Consider the following 22,068-nt stretch of genomic DNA (forward strand, 5'->3'; position numbering starts at 1 on the left):
GGGCGGGGGGGTGGAACAAGCCTCCTTTTGTTTTTGGGAGGCCCCCACTCACCTCCCCCCGGGGGCTCCGCTCCTCCGCCGCCGACCCCGAGCCGCTCTCCCGCCCCTCCCCGCCTCTAGGCCCGAGCCCGGCCCGGCCCGCACTAGGCCTCTCCTCCTCGGCCCGGCCCCGGCGGCCTCGCAGCAGCTCCACAGCCCCGTCCCCTCCTCGGGCTGCCTCCCCCCGGCCCCTCACCACCCCCTCAGGCCTCCGGGCCCCCCTCCGGGCTGCCGTGGGGCGGCGCGGCCTGCGGCGGCGGCCGAAGCCTGGGCTGGAGTAGCTCCCCCCCCCCCCCCTTCCCCTCCTTCCCCTCCCCTGCTCCTCCTCCCGGGCCTAGCGGCCGGCGCTGCAGGTACCTGGTAGGGCTGCGAGTCCCCCCTGCGGTCGTGACAGCTGGAGAGAGAAACGGAGAGAGAAAAGAGAGAGAAAACAGAGAGGCGTTAGGAGGAGGCGGCCCCGGGGCAAAGGGGGGGGGTGGGGTGGGGGGGGGCCCACAACATGGCGGAGGGGCCGGGGGCCTGAGGAGGAGGAGGAGGAGGAAGGGATTTACCCATCACTGAGTCTCTGCTGTTTCCTCGCATACATTACCATCAATGCCCGGCCTGTGTGCGTGAGTGTGAGGGCACCAGCAGGCGACGGCCGCGGCCGGGCCACGGGCGCCGAGGGGGGAGGAGGAGGAGGGGGAGGCAGCGCTCCGCCTCACCGGGGGCAGGCAGGCAGAGCACGGCGGGGGGGGGGGGGGGGAGCGGCTGGGCTGGGCTGCGAGCAGCGCTCACGGGCCCATCTCCTCCTCCTCCTCCTCCTCCAGACGCCGGCAGCTCGGCCCCGTGCCCGCTCAGACGCCCCCGGAGCGCCGAGGCCGCCGCTGTGGGAGCCGCCGCGGCCGCCTCCTCCCCCCGCTGCGCCGCCCGCCGCCGCCGCCGCCGCTCCTCCAACTACATCCGGGAAACGCGGGCGCCGCCGCGCTCGGGCAACGTCGGCTCTTTTCGGCTCTTTCCGCCGCGCGCCGTCCCCGCTGTCCCCTTTGCTCTCGGGCGACTCTGCCTTCGGCAAACATCGGCTGCCTTCGCCCAGCCCCACGCCCCCCGCTCCCCGCCCTTCGGCAACCATCGGCTCTTTCCGCCGCTCCCTCCCCCCGCCCTCCTCTCCCGAGCGCTACCTGTCTTCGGAAAACATCGGCCGTTTCCGGAGCGAGGGCTCGTGTTATTTTCCACCCCCCCCACACCCTTCGGAAGCGCTCGGCTGTTTCCGCCAACCCGCTCGGCGCGGCCGTTGACGGGGCGGCGCTGAGGGGGCGAGCCCGGCGCTGAGGGGACCACAAGAGGCGGCGGGGGGCAGCGATGGGGCGCCCATAAAGGACCGGCTCCGGCTGTGAGGTAGGAAAGGGAAGGTCCCGGCTCGCCTCCCCTTCCGCCCGGGGACTTGATGTATAGGCAGGAGCCATTTTGTGCGCGGCGCGGCCGCGGCCAGGAGGCGGCCGGCGGGGAGGAGGTGATTGTAAGATGTCCCTGGGGGGCTGCGCTGCTTCAGCTTCCCCCTTCAGGGGGGTGGGGAGAGGGGCGGTGGGGGCTCGGGAGGGGTGGTTGGGAGGGGGGTGGTGGGGCTGGGAGGGGCTGGGGGGGTCAGATTGGGTGGGTTGTGGTAAATTTGGGCTCTGTGGGCGAGGGGAGACCCGTTATTCCCCTTATTTTGCTTAAAAACATGTGGGTGCTGCTGGCTGTGCTTGTTCAGCCCCCCTGCTCAGCCCTCTCTGCCTTTTGTCTTGCCCCCATTCCACCAAGGGACACAGCATGGCCCACCTCAAAACCAGTGTATAAACCTTTAACAGCGTATCCTCACCCTGTCTCAGCCTTATCATCACATTATACACACTAACTGTTACAGAACTTTCTATTTTCTCCTTGTTTCCCTTTGTTAGGGTGCAGAAGGCTGTTGCCAAGAAGAAGCCGTGGCAGAGCTCGGGCACAGGAGTGGAGGATGACTCAGCCGGGAGCTATTCTTCAGGGTTACAATAACGAGCTGGTAAAATACATTGAAGACTTATGTATGCAAAAAGAGGAGCTGAACAAACAAATCCAGCAAGCAGAAGAGGAAAAAAATAAGCTCCAGCATGAAATTCAAGCCCTGAATGAACAATTGGAGCATGTGTGTGAAAACCTGGACCAGAAGATAGCTTTACGGAATGATCTTAGTAAAATTCTTAACGAAGCTGAAACCGCTTACATGAAGATTTTGGATAGTTCTAGAACTTTGCTTAATGTCCTGAAGAAGGAGGTGGGAGACTTAAAGCATACCCCAGAACTGAAAAGTAATGTAACGTGAAACTGTCAAGTGTTTGGAATCCAAAGTACTAAAATTCTGCTAGGTGAGACGTGGCTAGCCACAGAACTCTACCTCAGCAGTGCAAATAGAGAGGGACTTTCCCTTCAACCTTTCTATACAATTCCCATGGCTTTTAAATGCGTTAGGAAAAAATGTAGATTAAATAGATGAAATAAAGTTGATGTTTTGTTATTAACAAAATCTATATAGTCACTTAAATCACTGCAAAGTTATTGCAAATACGTAGTTGAGGCAGATTTGAGGCTGTCAGTTTTTTACGTGGTGATGTTTCAAGGCTATTCTGAAATACAGGAAAAAAAAAATTTACTGTTGAGCTTCAGGTGGTTGCTACTGAATGCCTGAATATTACTTTAAATCTCGACAGATCTCTTACCCCCACCTGCCTTCCCCTGCCCTTTTTTTCCTTTCCCCAATTACCCAGCTAGGAGACAACCATTGTAAAACTAATGGATGCAAGTAAATCAGATAATACTTCTTTTCACTTTCTGAATACTTAGGGACCAGATACTTAGGAACCAGCTACTTAGCTCCCTCCTTTTAAGGGGTTCGGAGGTTTCTTTCGGTTGCATGCACAAAGACAGCCAGTGTTTACAGTCATCTCCTACCTGGAATTCAGATAAGGTAAGAAAACATGCATAGTGCAGGGTATGGAAGGTTAAACTGTAAGAATCCACGTGGTTCGTGCATTTTCTGAAGCTATACTCAAAAACCTTGTATAGAAAGGAGTCACACTGGTGAAAGGTTTAGGTACAAGTACATGCTCCCTGCTTGCAAGGCACAGCACTACAAGCAGCTATAGATACACCATGTATACTAAGGCCAACTATAAAAGAGATTGTAAAGAAGAGTGAACAACGTGGAATTTAGAGAAATAAATAAAAATGGAACTTAAAAAGAAAAAAAGAGATTGGAGGTAGATGGGCAGCTGTTATCCATTCTTATGGATGAGGCACGTAGTTCAGAGCCTTGGGAGGAGGACTCCAAACTGGCAAAGATCTCAGTCCTGTTTCTTATATCTAGAAGTCACTAAGTCTCTCTGTGTAAGCGCATGAATTTTGTCCTGCTCATTCACATTTAGCAGCAACTTTAATCTGCTTTGTAAGTCAAATCTTCATTCTGTAACAATTCACTGAATTGAAACAAGTGCAATTGCAGTTTCCCTACTTGATAACCATGTGTCTCTCAGGTGCGAGTATAAAGGGTATGCAGATGTGAATGGTTTCGGTAACGGCTCTTCACCAATAATTATAAGCAAATTTTACATCCTTCTGATTGCTCCATCTTTTGCAGCAGGGATTAGCGTGAGGGAGCTAATCAACAACTGTGTAGCGTTTCCACTGGCTTCCCCTGAGTAACACTGAGGTGGTAAAATGAGAGAACCTCAGGAGTGCTGTTACAGTTGTAGTACCACCCTATTCATGGCACCCTTGTTTATACTGAACTGAAGCATAAAAGCAAAAATGTTTTTCTTTTAGTAGCAGAAAGGTGATTTGACTGGATGTATCTTGGCATTCTCTTTCCCCTTGGTCTGGTCATGGTAGTAATTACATCGCAATAGGATGTCTCTGAAAGGTACTAACTAAATAGCAAGGACTTGTTTTTTTTTTTTAAAGTTGCACGTGTAATTGGGTTCACTTCATTAACTGAAAGGGAGCTTGAAATTGTCTACTTTAAAAACAGCTTATACCGGGGAAAGTTTACAAAGCAGTACAGTTAATTTCTTGTGTTATCCATCTCAGACAGTAATTCAGTAATTACTGGTTTATTTCCAAGTAATCCTGTACTATAACTAATGTCTCTCATTACTTTATTTAGGATGTTAAAACCTTTGGGGGATGCATTGTAAGTCTTTAAAGATATCTACCTCACAACCTTTATTACCACAAAGCGTAGCTCAACTGCAATTGCAACTTGAGATGTGTTTTTTTTAAAGTTACAAAATCAAGGGGGAATATAACTGTTAGCTAATATTTACTTCCATTGCGCCTCTCAAATTTCAGATAAGAAGTTAAGCTGTTATTAGATCTCTTTCAGTAGTCCCAATCTGTAAATTTTCTGTTTAAACTCAGATTCACAAATGGGGAGCAATAATAGCCTATCTCCAGAGCTTGTTCATCGTGGAATAACTCCCAAGTGAGGCAGTCGTTGTGAAGTGCACCTGCAGAATGGTGCTTAAGAATGGCTCCTGCCGTTGTGTTCTGTACTGACCCAAAGGAATGCAGTGTATCTTTTTATTGAAGTCATAAACCTTTTTCAGGTGTGTAGGTCTTCTGTATTTTTATCGATTGTCTGGTATACTTACAAATCTTGACAGATTTTCTTAAACAGCTTCAGTTTGTTCAGAAGACGTGAATTAAGACACTTCGAGAAGAGAAATGATAATCTGGAGATCACAGCAGCTCTGTGGGGCTGGCTTGTGAAAGACACTACCTGAAGTAAGACTGGTTATAAATCTGAAGCATCATATTTGTTCCTAACTTACTTTTCTACGTTGATTTTGCATGGCCTTCAGGATTAGATTCCATAAGTTACTTGACTGTTGCAAGCTAGGGGCTTTAATGACAAAGTTCAGGTTAGCAAACAGTAGTGCTGGGTCTGAAGTGCTGCTCAGGGTGTCTTGCAGCTTATTTGGTTTGTGAGGAGATGTGGTTTATGAAACTCATATCTGTGCTTGATTCAGAGCTCTTGTGAAATGCAGGCAGAGCTCTGGGCTCATTTCCTGAATGAAGGTAGTGGCTCTTCCAGCTGGCTTCCCAATACCAGTACTTAGCTGGAGGAGAGGTGATGACTCCCAGCTTTTACAACCACGCTGCAGTGTGTACTCACCACGTAAAGCTCTAGTGATCAACAGGCTTTTCAAACCGTTTGAGTATTGACTCCTGCCAAGTAAACAGAGTTTATTATTTACGATGGTGTTTGGTGGTTACCAGAGAAACTGCTTTTGGGTGGTATGCGGAAAGGAATTCTCTGTGTGGAGGTGGTTACACAAACCACTGGCAGAAGCCCCAGGTACAAGCAGTCACTCAATCCGTAGCTCTGCGGGGATGCTCGCTATTCAGGTACCTCCACACACGCAGCTTTTGCTAACCACGTTACCAGGAAAAGGGCTGAGTGGGCTGGGATGAGTGCTAATTTTTGGGGTGGTAAGTAAAGAGGAAATGTGGATGTGGAGTGCTTGCAAAGCCAGAAGGTTAAGGGTGCCTGACAGAAATGGAGGCTGACCTCTTAATTTCTGTTTCAGCTCAAACTGTGCTTGTACTGAGTTACAGCCTGCATTTCCTGCTCCCTGATACATGGAAACGTGGAAATCAACTGAGGTTGACCACAAGCAGGGCAACCTGCCTTTTTCTTCCTCTTTCTGGCTCTTTACTTCTTTCTGGCCAAACTGGCACATTCAGCCACTCAGTGGCCGTTTCCAACGGGAGGCTGCAGAGAGAGCTCTCCAGAATAGCACAGGATCCAACCAGCAGCCACTTGAGCGAGGTGACGCTTCAAATCCCCCAGATGTGAGAGAGTCTGTCCGTCTGAGCTTCCAGCTCCTTGGGTAAGTGTTCTGCCAGCCCCATGCCAGACACGTTCCTTTACTTCTGACCCTGGCAGCTCTTTTAGGAACAGCGATCAGTGAACTGCTGGGTTTTACAAAGAACCCAGAGTCTGTCAGTTTATTTGATGCCCTTGGAATGGATGTCACATTGATCTTGAGGAATGTATGTTGCTTTTTTTTTTTTTTTTTTTTTTTTTTTTACTTTGTGAGTGCAATAGGTTTGTTTCCCAAGACTAGACAGAATTTCAGATGCCCAAAGAATTGATCATTCAAACGATGAGGCAAGTTATAATTAACCAGATGACTGGGTCTTAAAATGCAGTTCCAGAATTCGGTATCTCAGGTCCATCTAGAGCTTGTGGTGTGAGTGAGATTTATTCCAAACGGATTAAATGTAATTGGAACAAGACACCCTTATTCTGGAACAAGAAAACTCAAAGACAATGAGAAAAAGGATTGAATGTCTACAGTTAATTCACCATCTAGGTGAGTCCTGAACAGAAGACCAGTACCTAATACTCCTTAGGTGGTTTTACTTGTTAGGAGAAATTTGAATTAGGAGATGTAGCTCATGGCAGGTGCTGAAATTATCCTTAACTTGGAGTTTGCAGCAGTTGCTGAAGTTATCGCTCAGCTTGAGAAGTTCCTGGACTGCCGGGTTATGTATGAATTAGGTAAAACAGTTTATTCCTTTTCCAAGGTTCCCCCCCATCTTTTTAGTTGTGAGTGAGAGTAAATTCATTAATATTGATTTGGTTGCTTTTTTAAGGATGTGTATGGATGTGGAAGCTTTCCTAAAATCAGCGAGTTTATTGAGATTTTTTTAATGTATGTGTGTTTAAATACAGATATTTATATCTGTTTACTTATCAGGAGAAGGACAGATTAGCCTTAGGTTCAGTTTGTGCTCCGCTTGCTTTGTCAGTCATTGTGATTGTGTGGGTAGGGGTACAGCACTGCATCTGCCTCTCGGGTAAGTGCTCTACACGTCTTTTAAAACTGAGAGTTGCTGTTACTTTGCTCTTTGTCCCTTGCTACTTTATAAATCTGCCTTTCATTTCAGTTGTCCCTGTGTTTTCCTTGATTGTTGTATTTCTCAGTTGTTTTTCAGACCAAGTCTTATTTAATATCCAACGTTAAAAAAAAAAACACAACACAACAGATGTGTGTAGGTGACACAATTTATGTGCATGTTAGCTATTAATATGACATTACAGAGAGGTTCAGGCTTGCAGGAGAGTTACATATTATTTCATGGCTTTAGCTTATGGGATTTGTGTGAAAAGGAGTGAAGTGTTGTAGTTTAATTTTATGAAAATGTGATTTTTAGAAGAGGTAAGGCTAGTAAAAAGCAGTTTTGTTTTGTAGTAGTTTGAAAAGTAGTTTTACAAGATCTTGTAGAGCAATAAAATCTGCATCTTTTGTCTACTTCTGCAAGATGAGGCTACGGATGCACCACAGTTGCCAGTACGGTAGATCAGACAGCCAATTTTAGTGCAGGCTTGGATGTCTTTCTGAGCTGTAGGACTGAAAATGATGGTGTCAAATCTTTGCACCGTGATTGTCGCAAGCCTCTGTCTTGCTACATCGTTCAAAGCCAGCACTATTTGTCAGTATGCCTGATTTGCACATCAGAAAGGGGGAAGTAAAGTGCTTGGAATAGGATTCTTCCGTCCTGAGCAAAATGGGCATCTGTAGCACAGATCCATCACATTCAGGAAGAGGCCTGGGAGAGAAGTCGGATCAATCGCCCTCTGGAGGTGGGACCGGTCGTGGTTCCTCTGACTGGAATGGGAGCTTCGGTGTCCCTGGCACACATCTCACTCCAAGGCACCTGAAGTTATATGGGATGATTTCTCCCCTCTGCTTACCTCCACTCCTGTTTTGTAGAATACTTGCACTTGTCTCTGAAGCATTTACAATAGTGTTGAGTTTTTTCATTTGTATCTTTCTAGAGACAGGCACACAGCTTCCTGCAGCGGCCAGCTTAAATCAAAAAGGTGGAAGTGTTACCTAGTGGCTATAAAGCAAAGGAAGAGGCTCAGCATTTTTTAACACTTAATTTTAAACATTTATTTCAAAATATGGTAAAAAATAGATCACTTTAAATTTTAATCATCATGGGTGTTATTTTATTTGAGTTTCATATGCATAGGTTCTCATGCTCCAGAGCACCGTGCTTGTTTGTATTTAAAATGAGAATGCTTTTGTAGTGAGCCTGACGATTTCCTTCTCCTAACATAGATATCTGGTATATAGGAACACTTAAAAATTATTTCCATCATAGTCCATGATGGATCTGCAACTTGTATTATTTTTTTTCCCACTTCATATAGTTGATTCAATTGAACATACATGTAGTTTTTTTTTTAAAAAAAAAAAAAACAGGCAAATTTATTTCCTAATGCTTTCAAACCTACCTATCCATACTCAGAGTTAGATTTAATTATTATTCTATCATTCTCTTTTTGTTGTTCTATTATCAAGTTGATGTAACATTGATAGACACCTGTACTGATCAGGCATGATTATCAGTCTCAGTTCCAGAGACAAAATCTTTCTTGTGTTCCGCCAGCTTTGCATTTTTAAAGCCTCTTCTCTTGTGCAGTAAGAACCCTTGGCTTGAAAATCAGTGTGATTGTTAGGTACTGATGATGTGTTTTTATACAGTGCTCACATCTGAACTGTATTTTAAGGTGTTTAAAAAACAGAAAGGCAGCAGTAATTCTCTGTATGTTTATGCAGTTGTTCAGTAACAGAAATCCTGTCAGAGATTTGTGCTGCTTCCTGTGCAATATTAAGCAGCATTGTTTGCTGTAGCAGACAAACCCAAGGTACTGTTCATTAAATGTTGGTCCCTCATGGAGAATTGGTGCTAGCTTGAAGGGAATAGGTACTTCATCCTTCGGGGCATGGGACAAAAGGGGAGCTGCCTGTGCAGCAGAGAACGGCCACCTAAGGGAAGAGAGGAGCATCTTTCTTAGTCCAGCTCATCGTAAAGGGTTATGAGACAAGTCAAAGCAGGTTTCCTGAAGCAAGCTGGAAAAAAAGAAAATCTAGTCCATACTGTCAGTCACAAGGGATACCTGGTGATGCCTAGTCAAAGTCCTTAGCTCTAAAGGTAGAAGCCCAGGTCTAATTAGAAGCAGCACATGTGATGCAGTCCTGCAGCAAGGGTTAATTTACCCTGCCAAAAAGTGACCAAGGATGTGGAGGCTCATGAGTGCACACAGGATTCATTGGGCTTGCTAAAAAAAAGTGTAATCTGCTTCTTTCCTTCACACTGGGGAAGTTCTGTCTTCTAGTGACACACAGCTCCATGCGAAGGATGTTTGTTTAAAATCCTATTACCTTCTGGGGCTTTTCTTTGAAGACCTGAGTGTTCTTGTTTCAAGTTGTTGCAGTTCAAAAACCCGTGGCTACAGGGGAAAATCCGGGTGGCTGCCCAAGCTCCCCGGAAGCCTGCATGCCTGGAAGTGGTTGGTGTTCATCAGTTAGTACTCCAAGTTCCTGGTCAAATGCTGTCTCCTTTTTCAGTTGTGTTTCAAATTCTGTTGATCCCCTTTGTTCTTCAAACGATTTGCAACAAGCGTTGCTTGTTCAATTTGGAGTGTACTTTTGCTTTTTTGTTTTTTAATGAAGCGTTCTGCTGAGGCCTCACATGGTGCTGTTTTTGGCACCCTGCAGTCCACATTCATGTTGTGTATTTGAATATATGGCTTTTCTTTGGGACCATCAGAAGGAAAATACGTATATTTAACTGAAACAAGATTTGAGTTCATGCTGTTCTGTTTTTTTTTATTTTAGAAAGTGTTCATAAATGCCAAATATTTGTGTGTATATACATAAATATACACAATTGCGTATACACATATGCAAATGAGTCTGTGTATATGTTAACATTGTTAACACCTTTATCCTGTTTGATAGACCGTGACACTTGCTGGTAAGTTGCCCAAAGCTGGGGACAGATCTGGAAGCGAAGGCTTCACTTTTTCAGCCTCAACTGAACGCTCTGACTCTGCCACTTCCCTGGGTCCCACGTCTTGCTTGGTGTTTGGTGTGCAATAACGGGATTACATGTTCTCAACCTGTGTGTTACAGGGAGAGAAATAACTGAATAAATGCATACTTCACGTCATATGCAGTGTCATGATGGTATGTAGAAGTATTTTTCCATTTCTCCATGGATACACCCAGCATGGCAAACTAACCCTGCTCCAGAACAGCTGCTCCCACTTTCCAGACCTGCTTTCTCCAAGCCTTTACTCAAAGATGTTTGGGAGCTGACTGTAGGAGATGGGTCACAGGAACAGAGCCGTGCTGGTGGCTGATGATAAATTACTTTCACAAGTCTAACCTCGTTCCAATACTTTGTCTTCACAGATCCTTCCATTTTGCCTGTTTTCAGCAGGCTACTTACTACCTTATATTAGTCTATTTGAGACCACCAGGCATTTTTACCAACATTCTTTAAGGGATTTCTAGGCATTGAGGTTCAGGATCTGAATTCTATCCCATATATAGTCCTTACAACAGCATTCTGACCATACGTTTGCTCAGAGAAGCTGTGGCTGCCCCATCCCTGGAGGCGTTCAAGGCCAGGCTGGATGGGGCTTTGGGCAGCCTGGGCTGGTGGGAGGTGTCCTTGCCCATGGCAGGGGGTTGGGACTGGGTGGGCTTTCAGGTCCTTTCCAACCCAAACCATTCTATAAATCTGTGATGTAAAAGCAACAGGCTTCTGCAGGTGTAGACAAAGGTACGCCAACCTTTTTCCATCGTGGCTCTTACTTTGGATTAATAGAAGTGAAGTAGCCTGGCAAGTAAAGAGCTAGTGATGTGGATGGACAGGGCTCTCTGACAAGGAAAAGAAGCCGGTTCTAAACCTCTTTAATGTAAGATAGGTGACACCTGACAGCAGTATTCTCTTATTTCACGCATTGCAATAAATATAAATATTCTTGAAACTATATTAAAATGTGCAAAATATTTAGTAGGTTTCTGCTGAGAGCATTCTGTACCTATCTGACACTTCAATACTGTGCTACTAAAAAAGACAACTTAGGTCATTAGAGACATGCATTAGGTTGTTTATCCTCTGCTTCCAATAACCCTCACACCCTTGTTACAAACTCACTTTGTAGCCTGCAGTTATCCTATTTCCTAGCCCCTTGATGGCCATGTTTGTAGTTTTCCCAAGCTGCCAACAAGAAACGCACTGTTCTTCTGCCACATGGTGGGCCAGAGATGCTTTCATTATCTTCATAGTGTCCAGACATGTTCTGGCACACTTGTTTAAAAAAAGTTTGCAAAGATAAACAGATTTCACTCAGTTTGGTAGTGTTACAGAAGTTATGGCTGGACAGGGTAAGAACTTTGTACTGTAGAGAAATAACAGACACCTGATCTGAAAGGATTTGCATCCTATGAAAAACTACATCCTAACAAGGCTGACTTTTAGGCTGAAGTGATGGGTGGATGGAGCATTACACTCCATCTTCCTGATGTGCTGTGGAGATTAAAGAAAAGTTTATTATCTGTATGTCAATGAGAATGTCCTTGTGCTAACAAATTCAGACTTTATTTAAGGTCATCAGCAAATACAGAAATAAATACGGGATGCTGTAATTTAGTCAATAGTACTGCCGTATGCAGGGTGACTTGAATTTGCTCCAGAAATGATTGCACTGTGTTTGAGAAAAGGCCATAATTTGAAAATAAAAAGAGGAAAAAGGATTATGATGGGAGAGCTTGCAGATCAGTGATCTCATTGAGAAAGCTGTGTAGTTCTTCCAGCGCTGAATATGACCCATAAGCTCTGACTGTGACCTATATTGCAGAATAACAAACGTGTGCTGTGCTAGAGTGGAGTGCGCTCACAGTAAGGCTGCTTACAAAACGACACCGTGTGCATTCAGCACTTTTCTTTGTAGCCCTGCTCTATTTTACAAACTAATACATCCCCCAGTACGCTGCACTAGAGATAAATGCTCCAGATGCCTTCACTGCTGGGTGGAAGGAGAGGCAATTAACGGTCTGCGTGCTGTGAAATCGCTGGGTACCAGCATTTTTGCATATAATCTTTTAATGTTTTAAGGAACAATTGTTTTTCCTGCTGTATGGGGTGATGGAATGCAGACAGAAAGAGGATGGTAGCTCAAGAATTGTCACGCTAACTGAAATCCTGTACGTTTGCACATAGTTTGTACTTTTATTAACTAATAGCGAAGTCTTAGTGACAAACTGGCTCCTCCAGACCAGAGAAAATTTGCTTTTCTTTTATTGGCATGCATCATCTCAGCTCTCACAAGGGAAGGGCAGCCTTCTGATAATGCGGTGAAAGAATCCGGGCCAGAGCAGTGTCTGGTGCTGGCCTCCAACAAACGAGGAGAAGCACAAAAGGACAGAATTGCTGGCCTCGATGTGAATTGAGCAGGCTTGCTGGCAGAAGTAGCAAGTGAGAGGTTTGCTTCTTTCTTTTTATTCTTTTTTTTTTTTTTTTTAAATTCCCTCCCTACTACATCATTATTGGGCTGAGCAGGGAAAGAATTTTCTTTCTCTTTAAAGGTATGAATAATAATAAATGGGATAATCTGCTCCACAAAAAGCCAATTCCACATGGGAGGCAGGTAAAGCTCCCCCATGGGAGCTCTATTTTTTCCTTCAGAAAAAAAAAAAAAAGTCATCATGCAAATGCTAAAAGCCAGCAGCCATTGCAGGGGAAGGGGAAACAACAAAATGCTGCGTTTGCATGTAATTGTGGGCCAATTATTCTTCCAATAGCTGCCTTTGTGTGTGCAGCTTCTTGGTGACAAGTATTGCCCGTCCAAAATGTGGATTTTTGGTCTTGGGCCTGTTTATTTTCAAATCTATTTTTTTTAATTATTATTTTAGATGAGCTGGATAATACAGTACAATTATTGGTGCTTATATGGATATGAAATTAATTTATAACTGTTCATAAACCATGTGTTACTACGCTGCAGTAGCTAGAATGAAGCTCAGCTCTGATCATTAAGCTGAACATTTTAACTTAGATTTTACCAGTGCGTATTTTATAGTTTCATCTGTTAGTGAAGTCGTCAGCAAGCAAACACAATGAGGTGTGACTTGGCTTCTGTGGACTTAAATTAAATCTTCCCTTATTGCCTCGCATGAACATTTTTGCCTTAAACAACTTCTACATTTGGGTATTTGCTGGGAAATATTTTAAAGAGGTCTCAGAGACCATTGGTTTTGGCTGACGTACGTCCTGCATAAAGCGCTTCTGGTTCCTGCCTCCTCCAGCTCCGGTCACTCCAAGCTTCTCCTGGCATCAGCACGGCCCATGCCCATGGTTTGGCCCCAGATCTGAAAGGAAAGCTTTAAGAGAAAAAATATTTGGAAATAAGTACAGCAGCAGATGACTGCTTGTTATCTTCTCCTCAGTTTTATCATTCTGAGGGGAGCTCTGAGGCAGCCAGGGCTGCACAGGCCACGAACGGATCGCTGCATTTGGACACAAAAAAAAAACCAACAACACACCACCGTTTCTCGCATTTTTCCAAGTTCTATCTGGATTCACCTGCCAGAAGCTGCTTTAAGCATGGTGTTTGTTCTGAGCCAGGAGCTCTCAGCACAGCACAGCCTCCATTTCCCAGACCCTTTATTCCTACCAGGCAGCCAGCAGCTCTGCAGGGACAGCGGGATGAGCTGCTATGAGGGGAGGCAGCAGAGCCCCACGAAGCCCCCAGCCAGGCACGAGGAGCTGGGGGTCTCTGCTCTGCTTCTGCTCTGTGTGAAGTGCAAATAGAAGTGGCCATGTGTGCTGCCTGAGCTATGTGATGCTGCCTGTGCCGTTAGATTCTGCTGCATCAGGAAGCTCTGATTTAATCTGTAGTTAAAATAGGCTCACTTACAAAAGCACTCAGAGCCAGCAGAGCAAAGTAGCTGTGCAGTGCTACTGATTTTCAAAGGGCTGAGTTTCCCCATCTGTAACTTCTGATTCTGGTGCTGTTTCCTGTACGGCAGCAGTACTGAAACAATTACAGTGCAAAGAGGGTAACGAAGATAATTTTAAAATTCAGAGATGAGTTTGAAGATAACACTAAGAATTTAATCATTTACCAAAGCTTTTTTACACCACAAGGCTTACCGAAAGTTCATGGGTCTTGTGCTCTGCTGTATCTCTGGACTTTATGATTCAGGATTCTCGGTGCATGTCTGAGAGGCCCAGCTCCTGAAATCCTGGCATTTTCTTTGTTCCTCCTCCCCCCTTTGAAGTTCCATTTCTCCTCCTGGTAAAGGAAAGGTGGAAAATGCAAAAGCAAGTAAATATGAAAGGCTCGGGAATAAAAGGCAGGTATGAATCATTCTGGATCTTTTTAATGACTTAAAGACCATCTCACACTTGGTGTTTGGCCTCGTGTGTGTTGTTTTGAACGCTGCCTGCTGGTCATGCTCAAAAGTCCTACCAAAAATTCCCCCGTGTTATGTTCCCATCACAAAAGAAGCAAGGTTTCACCTCAGGAGCACTGGAGGAGCCCACATTTTGGGGCTGAAGGGGAGGGTCTAGGGCATCTCCAAACATCACAATATGTTTAGCTCACCAAAATCAATCCAGGGAACGTAAATGATGACTGAAGAGGAGGTTTTTCTGATAGTTACAGAGCTTGCTTTGGAGTCTGAAAGGCCAAAAATATGACCACAGCACCTAGCTGGAGACTGGAGATGGGCCTGAGAAATGGAATAATTTATCAGACTGCAGCTAAAGATAGAAGTAAGTGTGCCATGCTTGTGCCAAGTAAAGTGCAGGATTAAGACATTTTAGGAAAACTGACATGGGAAAAGAGAGAATAAGCTTCTGAGAACATCCCGGGAGATCAGGAAAAATTTTCGTGAGAGGAGAATGTCACAAAGACCACCAAAACTGTCAATCTTTAAACATTTCTTTATTAAATATATATATATAAACTTATTACCTAACATAAAGAATCATTTATCACAATAGAAGTGATTAAGTCCTCATCCTAAAGATGAATTTTTATGCCATTCCACAATTACTCTTGACAAATGTTTTTAATTTGGCCAAAACAATAGCAAGGAGGCTTTGTGGGTGTCATAATCAGAGATCTAGACCTGAATGATTTGTTTCAGTCATCGCAGAGAGGGGACAATAAGAGGGAACAAGATGAAAATATAGAAAACAATAAGGCTGTACATAATTTTGGCTCTCATATTTTATTAATAAATCTCATGGTAGTTTGTGGTTTGCTTAGAGCTTCGGCTCCCAGATTCATTTAGTAAATAAGAACCTGAGTTGCCATCACAGAAAAACAAGTTTCTAATTTTCACAATTGCAAGAACACTACAGAGCAAGAAAAGGAACCAAAATACATCTTTGAAGAGACAAGTTTGCAAGAGTTTTAACTCAGAACCAAAAAATATATCTTTTACTGTAAGAACCCAAAGGCAGGGAGCTAAAACTTGGTCCTGCCATTACAGCTCCAGTCAGGGTTGTATTTAAAGTGTCTTTTTTAAACAGATATTGCAAAGTCTTGTGTCCCCATCTTTTTCTGCCCGTAGGACAACTTTTTAGAGCCTTGAAAGCAACGTGCCTTTGCTCCCTATTTTACTTGCTTTTTCCTTCAGGAGATGCTGCTGAGGCCAGATTCTCACTTTGGTTCCGACGTGGAATAACTCCTCGGGCTTGTGCAAAGCCACCCTGTTTCCCTCCTGATGCAGTAGTGGCAAGGAGCATCGTCCTATTGTCCTCTATCCTTTTGTCCCTCCTGCAGCAGAAGCCACCATTGTTCTCTTTTATTTACTTCCCTCTCTCTGTAAACCAGCAGGGCTTGAAGCAGAGGGACCCAGCTCTCCTCATTAGAATAATTGGGCTGATTTATGAGAGCAAGACGCAGCGAGGCTCTTTGGCTCCACCGTTTCCCACTTGAGCCTGGGTTCCCGCTCCCCGCTGCCTGCCTGGGCTCTCAAACCTCTGCTTCGTTCCTCACAGTTATAATGCAAGAGAGGTACAGCAGAAAGCCTTTTTTCCTTCATGTGGCGTTCCTCACAAGTTGTTCAACCCAAGGTAATACTGAGGATCTAACTTAAATACTAAAGGGAAAGGAAAAATCTGTTGGGCCCTTCCTTAGCATTAACAGAGTGGAAATTTTGGCTTGTAAAAGCCTCCTTGAGCAGGTTCACTACAGCATGTTACAAAAAAGTTTTATACAGGCAAACTTCAAACAAACAAAAAACAACAACACAACACCACTCCCACCCAAAACACTCAAAAAAAAAAAAAAAAAAAAAAAAGATGACTGGCAATTCTAGCGCTGTGTTTCTGCAGGCACCCCAATCAAACAGCGACCAGCCTGGCAGTCCCGGCTGCCTGCACTTCCCAGGGAGATGTTTATGGTCACCTATTCAAAAGAAACCATACCCATCACATGCTTTTGCTAACTGGATGGCATTTGTAGTGCCTGAAGGGCAGTTGAACCATTTTGTGAATCGCACTTCTAGTCTGCAAGAATATATTTTGTTTGGGGGCAGGCCGGTGGTGCCAGAGTTTCAAGAGTAGTTATTCAAATTCAAGAGCCCTCCACATTGTAAAAGCCACTGCAAGCCCTCTGAAAAGCCTCAGTGAACTCGGAGAGGTTACGGTGTAACCAAGGCAGAGAAGTGAAAGCAGTAAGGGAATGAAGCACATGGTACAAACCGGCTCGAAAACCCTCACTGCAATTGCAGCTGTGTGCCAAAACGCCGTGTACCACCCGTGGCCCTAACACATCACAAAAACAAATCGGCACCAACGTTTCTGCCACCTCCACGTTGCCTCAAATGCTCCCAGCGCCGTGTCCCCGGATGGAGCATCTCCCTCTGCCTTCCACACCTACGGAGAGGCAGAGCTGGGCTGGGTTTCACCCATCCCATTCTGTATTCACCAGGAAACAAAGCATCAAAAAATACACCCAAGCCACAGCTTCATTGTTCAGAGCTTGGTGTTTAGACGCATAAATTCACAGCCTGGTCTTTTCTGCCTCCAGACACAGTGATTTCGCTGGTGGACGTGAGGCACTGCCATAGGAAGGGCTCAGTATTAATGCTGTTGATCGGTGTGGAAGAGCCACAGCTACAAAATGGAGAAATGGTTAAAATACTCCACAGCGTGCCCTTCTCCCAAACAATCATACTGTACTTGCTTTCCCTCTCTCCTCTCAAAATTGCTGCCTTGGGGAGGTACAGAATTACCATTGCCATAAACCGTAATCAAGATCAGATGTGCTAAGGGAAAGGCCTTGCTCAAATATCAAAGAGGCCTTAAACTGCCAAAACAGAGCGAGAGGGAGAAATCCCGAGGGAATCAGAGATGTAATTTACGACTGACCTTCATTTTAACTGGGAAATGCGTGCTCTCGAGAGGCAGTGCCCCCGTGAGTGCGTGTTTTGTTGTGCTTCAGCTCGCTGGGAACCCTGGCTGCAGCGGTATTGATCCCAGCTGCCGGGCCACGCGCCGGGGGACTGATCGCAGACCCAGTCCAGGAACATTTTTCTGTGCTGAACTCCTCACAGCAGCGACAGTGCCCTGCTTCGTCGTCCCCTCTTCGCCGTCCGTGGCTCGCTGCTTTGTTTTCGCAGCAATTGCCTGAATGCCTCTGCATTTTTGGCATTCTCATAAGCCAGTTGTTGTCTGGATTTGGGAGCAATCGGAGATAACAACTCTGCAAGGGGATTTGTGCTGCCACAAGAGCAGTTGATGTCTGGATAAGCTCGCAGTCATTCAATTACAGGGCCAAGCATTACAAGAAAAACCAGACATATTATATCTCTGCAGTCTAATGTAAAACGACAGTGTCGCAGTGCCTCAGCCCTGTGCGCGCTGCCTCCTTTTCTCCTTTTTACAGGGTAACTTTTGGCTGAAGTCTCTCCACCCCTCAGAAAAATTCAGATTAAAATCTAGCTCCAGACTTATCTTTGTAGTGGACACATGTGGCACGCTGAACTTCAGGGGAAATTTGGATCCACGTTCATCTATATTTCATGGCTCACCTCCAGCCACGGTGTAAATCAAAGATACTTTGGTGCTGTCAGCTGAATCCAAGCACTGAGCTCCCTGCCTTCCCATGGGGTGCGCTATATTAAGCCAAACATTCATTGTTACCACCTCAGAATTACATTCTGGATTCTTTTTCAGTTCCGATTAAACACTTTGATTAGAAAGCTTATTTTCTGTAATTCTACCTTTCGTCTAACAGGGACTGAAAGATGTGACAGCGCTTAGCAGGTACAGTGAAAAGTGTGTCAGGAAAGCCCAGAGAGATGGCTGTCATGAAGAAACCTGTCACCAGTGCAGCAGCTATTTGTAAAACCCTCGGCTTGTCTGATAACCAGAAAAGTTGCCTTGTCTCATAAAAGCCACAGCTCCTTCACAGCCTCCTGCCTCAGCTCCCTCTGTCAGCAGCTGTCAGTGTGTGGGGGGAACTGAAACAAACAGGCACTCGGGTTTGGTGTCTGATGTGAAGGAAACTCATCTTTTAAACAGAGCTTTTCCAGGTAGAAAACCTCGTGGAGTCAGCTGAATGAGAGAAATCTCTCCTCCCTGCAACATGTTGTTTTGCAACACAAAATATGGCCATTTACAGTAAATACAGAGATGTCTGCAATAAATTTACTTCAGTTTCGGAAACACAGATGGGATTTCTTGCACTTTCCCAAAGGGCTACATTTGCTCTAAAGAAAGCAGCGATTTCAGCTATTCTGTTATTTTTAGGAGCTCGCTCATCCCCAACATTTCTCCTTCACTAAGAAGAGATAAAATCTGATTTATAGTTTATCTGCAATCAAGCAAGGAGATTAAACAATTCATCTTGTCACTTGCAATATGTTTCTGCTGCCTCCAGCATGTAATTTACACAACGTACATCTGTAACAGCGAGCGCGAGCCCTGTGTAATCTGCAAGGAAAGGCTCGACGTTCAGCACATTTTGGTGGGGAAAAACGCGGATTCGTGGCGTGACACAGCCAGCACCAGTGACACACTTGTCCCCAGAGACCCAGCCTCAACCCTGTGCTTGTCCCAAGTCCTCCGGCCTCATTTTTTACCTCAGGGCAGCCCGAGCCCGCCCAGCCCCGGCCCCCGGCCCGAGCAGGGCGGCTCCAGCAGGGGGCGCGGGGGAGCCGCGGCCGGGCTGAGGGCAGCGGGGGCTGGCGCCTCCTTCTGTATTTCTTATTTTTTTTTTTAATGTGGTGGTTGTTTTCATTGTTTGGGATTTACAGTTTCAGATAGATGAAGGATAGAGTTATTGAGTCCTAGAATATCCCAAGCTGGAAGGGACCAACAGGGATCATCGAGCCCAGCTCCTGGCTCCACACAGGGACACCCCAAAACCAAACCCTGTGTCTGAGAGCATTATCCAAACGCTTCTTGACCTCCAGCATCTCAGTGCTGTGACCACTGCCCTGGGCAGCCTGTCCCAGTGCAGAACCTTTCCCTAACCCCCATCCTGACCCTCCCCTGTCCCAGCTCCATGCCGTCCCCTCGGGTCCTGTTGCTGTCCCCAGAGAGCAGAGCTCAGCACCTGCCCCTCTGCTCCCCTCCTGAGGGAGCTGCAGGCCGCCATGAGGCCTCCCCTCAGCCTGCTCTGCTTGGGGCTGAACAAACCCTCGAGGGTTTACTCTCAAGAAGCACTAAAGATATAAAGGGATCGATCCTTTTTAAAGATTTAACGTATCTATGAACAAGCAAATGCAGCATTTCATATTGGCCTTCTTTTATGCTTATGTTCATGAGTGTTGTAAACATTTTTGGAACTTTCATCCCTCGTTATGCTGCACAAAAATTAATTAAGAGCACTCCAGGGAGGGCTGAATTGCTGTGTCCTTTAAACAGCAAGGGTAAATGAAGCATACAGCTTATAGGAAGGCATTCATCCCACCTAATTATAGGCATCTAAGAGAGGTCTGACTTCGAAGCCAGCTTGTCTTTGCTTCCCTCTAGAGTTTATGGATAGGTTTGGCAGCTCCAGAGTGATTCAGCACACACAACTACCTAAAAAAAACCACATGCAAATAACTCCATTAAGAAATTAAAATAAATAAATAAATAAATAAATAAATAAATAAATAAAGGAAAAAAAAAAAAAAAAAAAAAAAAGAAGTATTTAGTTTTGGGAGCAGTACAATAACAGTACATTTTTAATATATCTGTAATTGTGGTATTAGACTCAAACTGAAAACTGTAAAGATCACTACTCTTATTTATTATGTTAAAAGGCACACAGGATGCCTTATAGATGTACCTTGCCTGTGAGCACCTGTTAAGAAGTGAGATAAATAACCCTGGGGCAGAATTGTGATTGGTGAGACTGCGAAATCCTACAAGTGAACCAGGAGGTAATCCACAAATCCAGAGAGGTCTCAAGCAACAAACTGAAATTCTTGCTCACAGTAGGCCAAGCTCTGCTCTCCCAAATTACACATTTGATTTAGCTATGTTTATAAGAAGCAAGTGGTAACCCTGAGGTAACTGGCAGGGCAGAATGGGGATCTGTGCGGCCTGCTTGCTCCTGGCAGGGGCAGCAGCTCGTCCCTCTGATGCCCTGCAGATTCCTTTGCTGCCTGGGATTCTTCTGCCCTTTCTGATTTGGCACTTTCCTTGCTGTTCCTGGGATCAGAGCAAACACATTTTAAATGTTCACCTTTTACACCCCAGTTCCTGTAGTGCTACATCTGCCTTTTGGCTCATGGCCCCGATCCTAAAGGTGTTCTGCAGCTTGGCAAAATTGGTCCCTAATTCCCGGGGACGTAAAAGCCCTGATGGATGCCTACCTGCATGCTAAGGCACCTAAAATCCTTTCACAGTCTGGTCCCTGCTTAGGCCAGTGGCTGCTGTATTCCTCCAGCTGGCTGATGACAATGCAGAAGCAGGATTCAAATCAGGTCTTACATCTACAGACAGCCTGATGGCAGTCTTTTTCCACGGGTCCAACATTTTTTTTTTTTGCATTTAAGATTTTTCTAACCATTATATATTGGCTTTTCCTGTTTTGTCTGCAGAGAAATCTGTTATTTCTCCCAGGGAACAAATAAAAAGACCGACTCAGCTAACTTAGCATCATCCTCAGTAGCCCACTGATAAAATATTTCATGTTTCCCACAGTTGTACATTCAGACTCAAATCTTCTTCACGAGGTATCTGGAAGGCAGTACTACACCCTCGTCCTATTGTCACAGACCTGTCCGCTTTTATCCCATGCAAGTGAACCTCTCCCATTACAGACTTCTGCAACAAAGCCACAAGTGTCCACTTCTGCTGTATCTCCCTTGCTCTTGGAGGTCTTCTGACATGCTGATCAACATCTGATGTCTCAGGCAATAGGGTGAGCTGCTCAGCAGGCATCCACACACATCCTGCCTTGCAAGACGTCATCTCCTGCGGTGCCAGACCTCTCTGTGTCTCATCTCGGAAGAAATCTGAATAAATACGCTGTTGGTATAGAAGTGAACCCTAAGGTAGGCAATTTCTTCTCTGCTATTTGCCTGCTGGTTAAGGTGAGGACGTATGCCATCAGGAGCAGCCATGAGAAAAGGAAAGCAGCAGCTGGGAAAAATGACAACAGGAATTCGGAGAGGAAGTGGTAGATGTTTGCTCGTAACTTTTACATAACAGCTTGTTTTCTCTTGGTTCCCTATGTCAGGAAAAACCATGACGGTACTTAGGAAAGGGAAATACTTCTTTCTGTTTCTAAGCATGAGAACCAGATTCCTTGCTACCAAAAGCTGCCCAGCACATTTTATTCAGCGGTGTGCTCAGCTTGCAACCGTGCATCGCACCAGGAGCGAAATGTATTACGTGTAATTACACTTCACAGTCTGCATAGGGGCCACGTGTTAGCTAAGTCCCACTTAGCTCCTGCTTTGTGCCCTTGTTTTCTTTACAAAAAGGGTAAATTCCACTGGTATTTCATTTCCCTTTCTAACAAAGGAGAAGTTGGGTATTTTGAGGATGTGGCTGACTTCTCAGCCACAATTTGGATGATGAGCGTGACCCCCATGGAAATGGCAGGGGTGGATGGGAAGAGATGGGATGTGTCTTCCAGTGGCAGATTGTGGTGTCATGCTCTGCACCTTGCTGGGGAAGGGCTGGTGGGGGCTGAAAACC

The 22,068-nt window shown here is 45.4% G+C and overlaps 2 protein-coding genes across 5 annotated transcripts in view; one reads left to right on the plus strand and one right to left on the minus strand.

Moving 5' to 3' along the window:
• The window catches only part of WAC (WW domain containing adaptor with coiled-coil), a 59,148-nt gene extending 57,741 nt beyond the window's left edge, over positions 1 to 1,407 (minus strand). For 2 of the 4 annotated variants that reach the window (XM_082753957.1, XM_082753958.1), the window contains exons 1-2: positions 591 to 1,407; positions 397 to 433 (exon numbers count right to left, since the gene is read on the minus strand). In XM_082753957.1, coding sequence (XP_082610083.1) covers positions 397 to 433; positions 591 to 631 — 78 coding nt within the window. In that variant the 5' untranslated portion in view covers positions 632 to 1,407. The remainder of the gene's footprint in view (positions 1 to 396; positions 434 to 590) is intronic. The other 2 variants (XM_082753959.1, XM_082753956.1) reach the window with 2 other exon arrangements.
• A 610-nt stretch (positions 1,408 to 2,017) lies between these two features.
• Positions 2,018 to 2,362, plus strand: LOC309875217 (microtubule nucleation factor SSNA1-like; the record flags this gene model as incomplete). The annotated part of the gene is made up of 1 exon (XM_082754363.1): positions 2,018 to 2,362. The coding sequence occupies one exon, from the start codon at positions 2,018 to 2,020 to the stop codon at positions 2,360 to 2,362; it is 345 nt and encodes a 114-aa protein (XP_082610489.1).
• Between the last annotated feature and the right edge of the window lie 19,706 nt (positions 2,363 to 22,068).

Source organism: Aythya marila, assembly GCF_965140915.1.
Source record: "Aythya marila genome assembly, chromosome: 2".
Classification (NCBI taxonomy): domain Eukaryota; kingdom Metazoa; phylum Chordata; class Aves; order Anseriformes; family Anatidae; genus Aythya; species Aythya marila.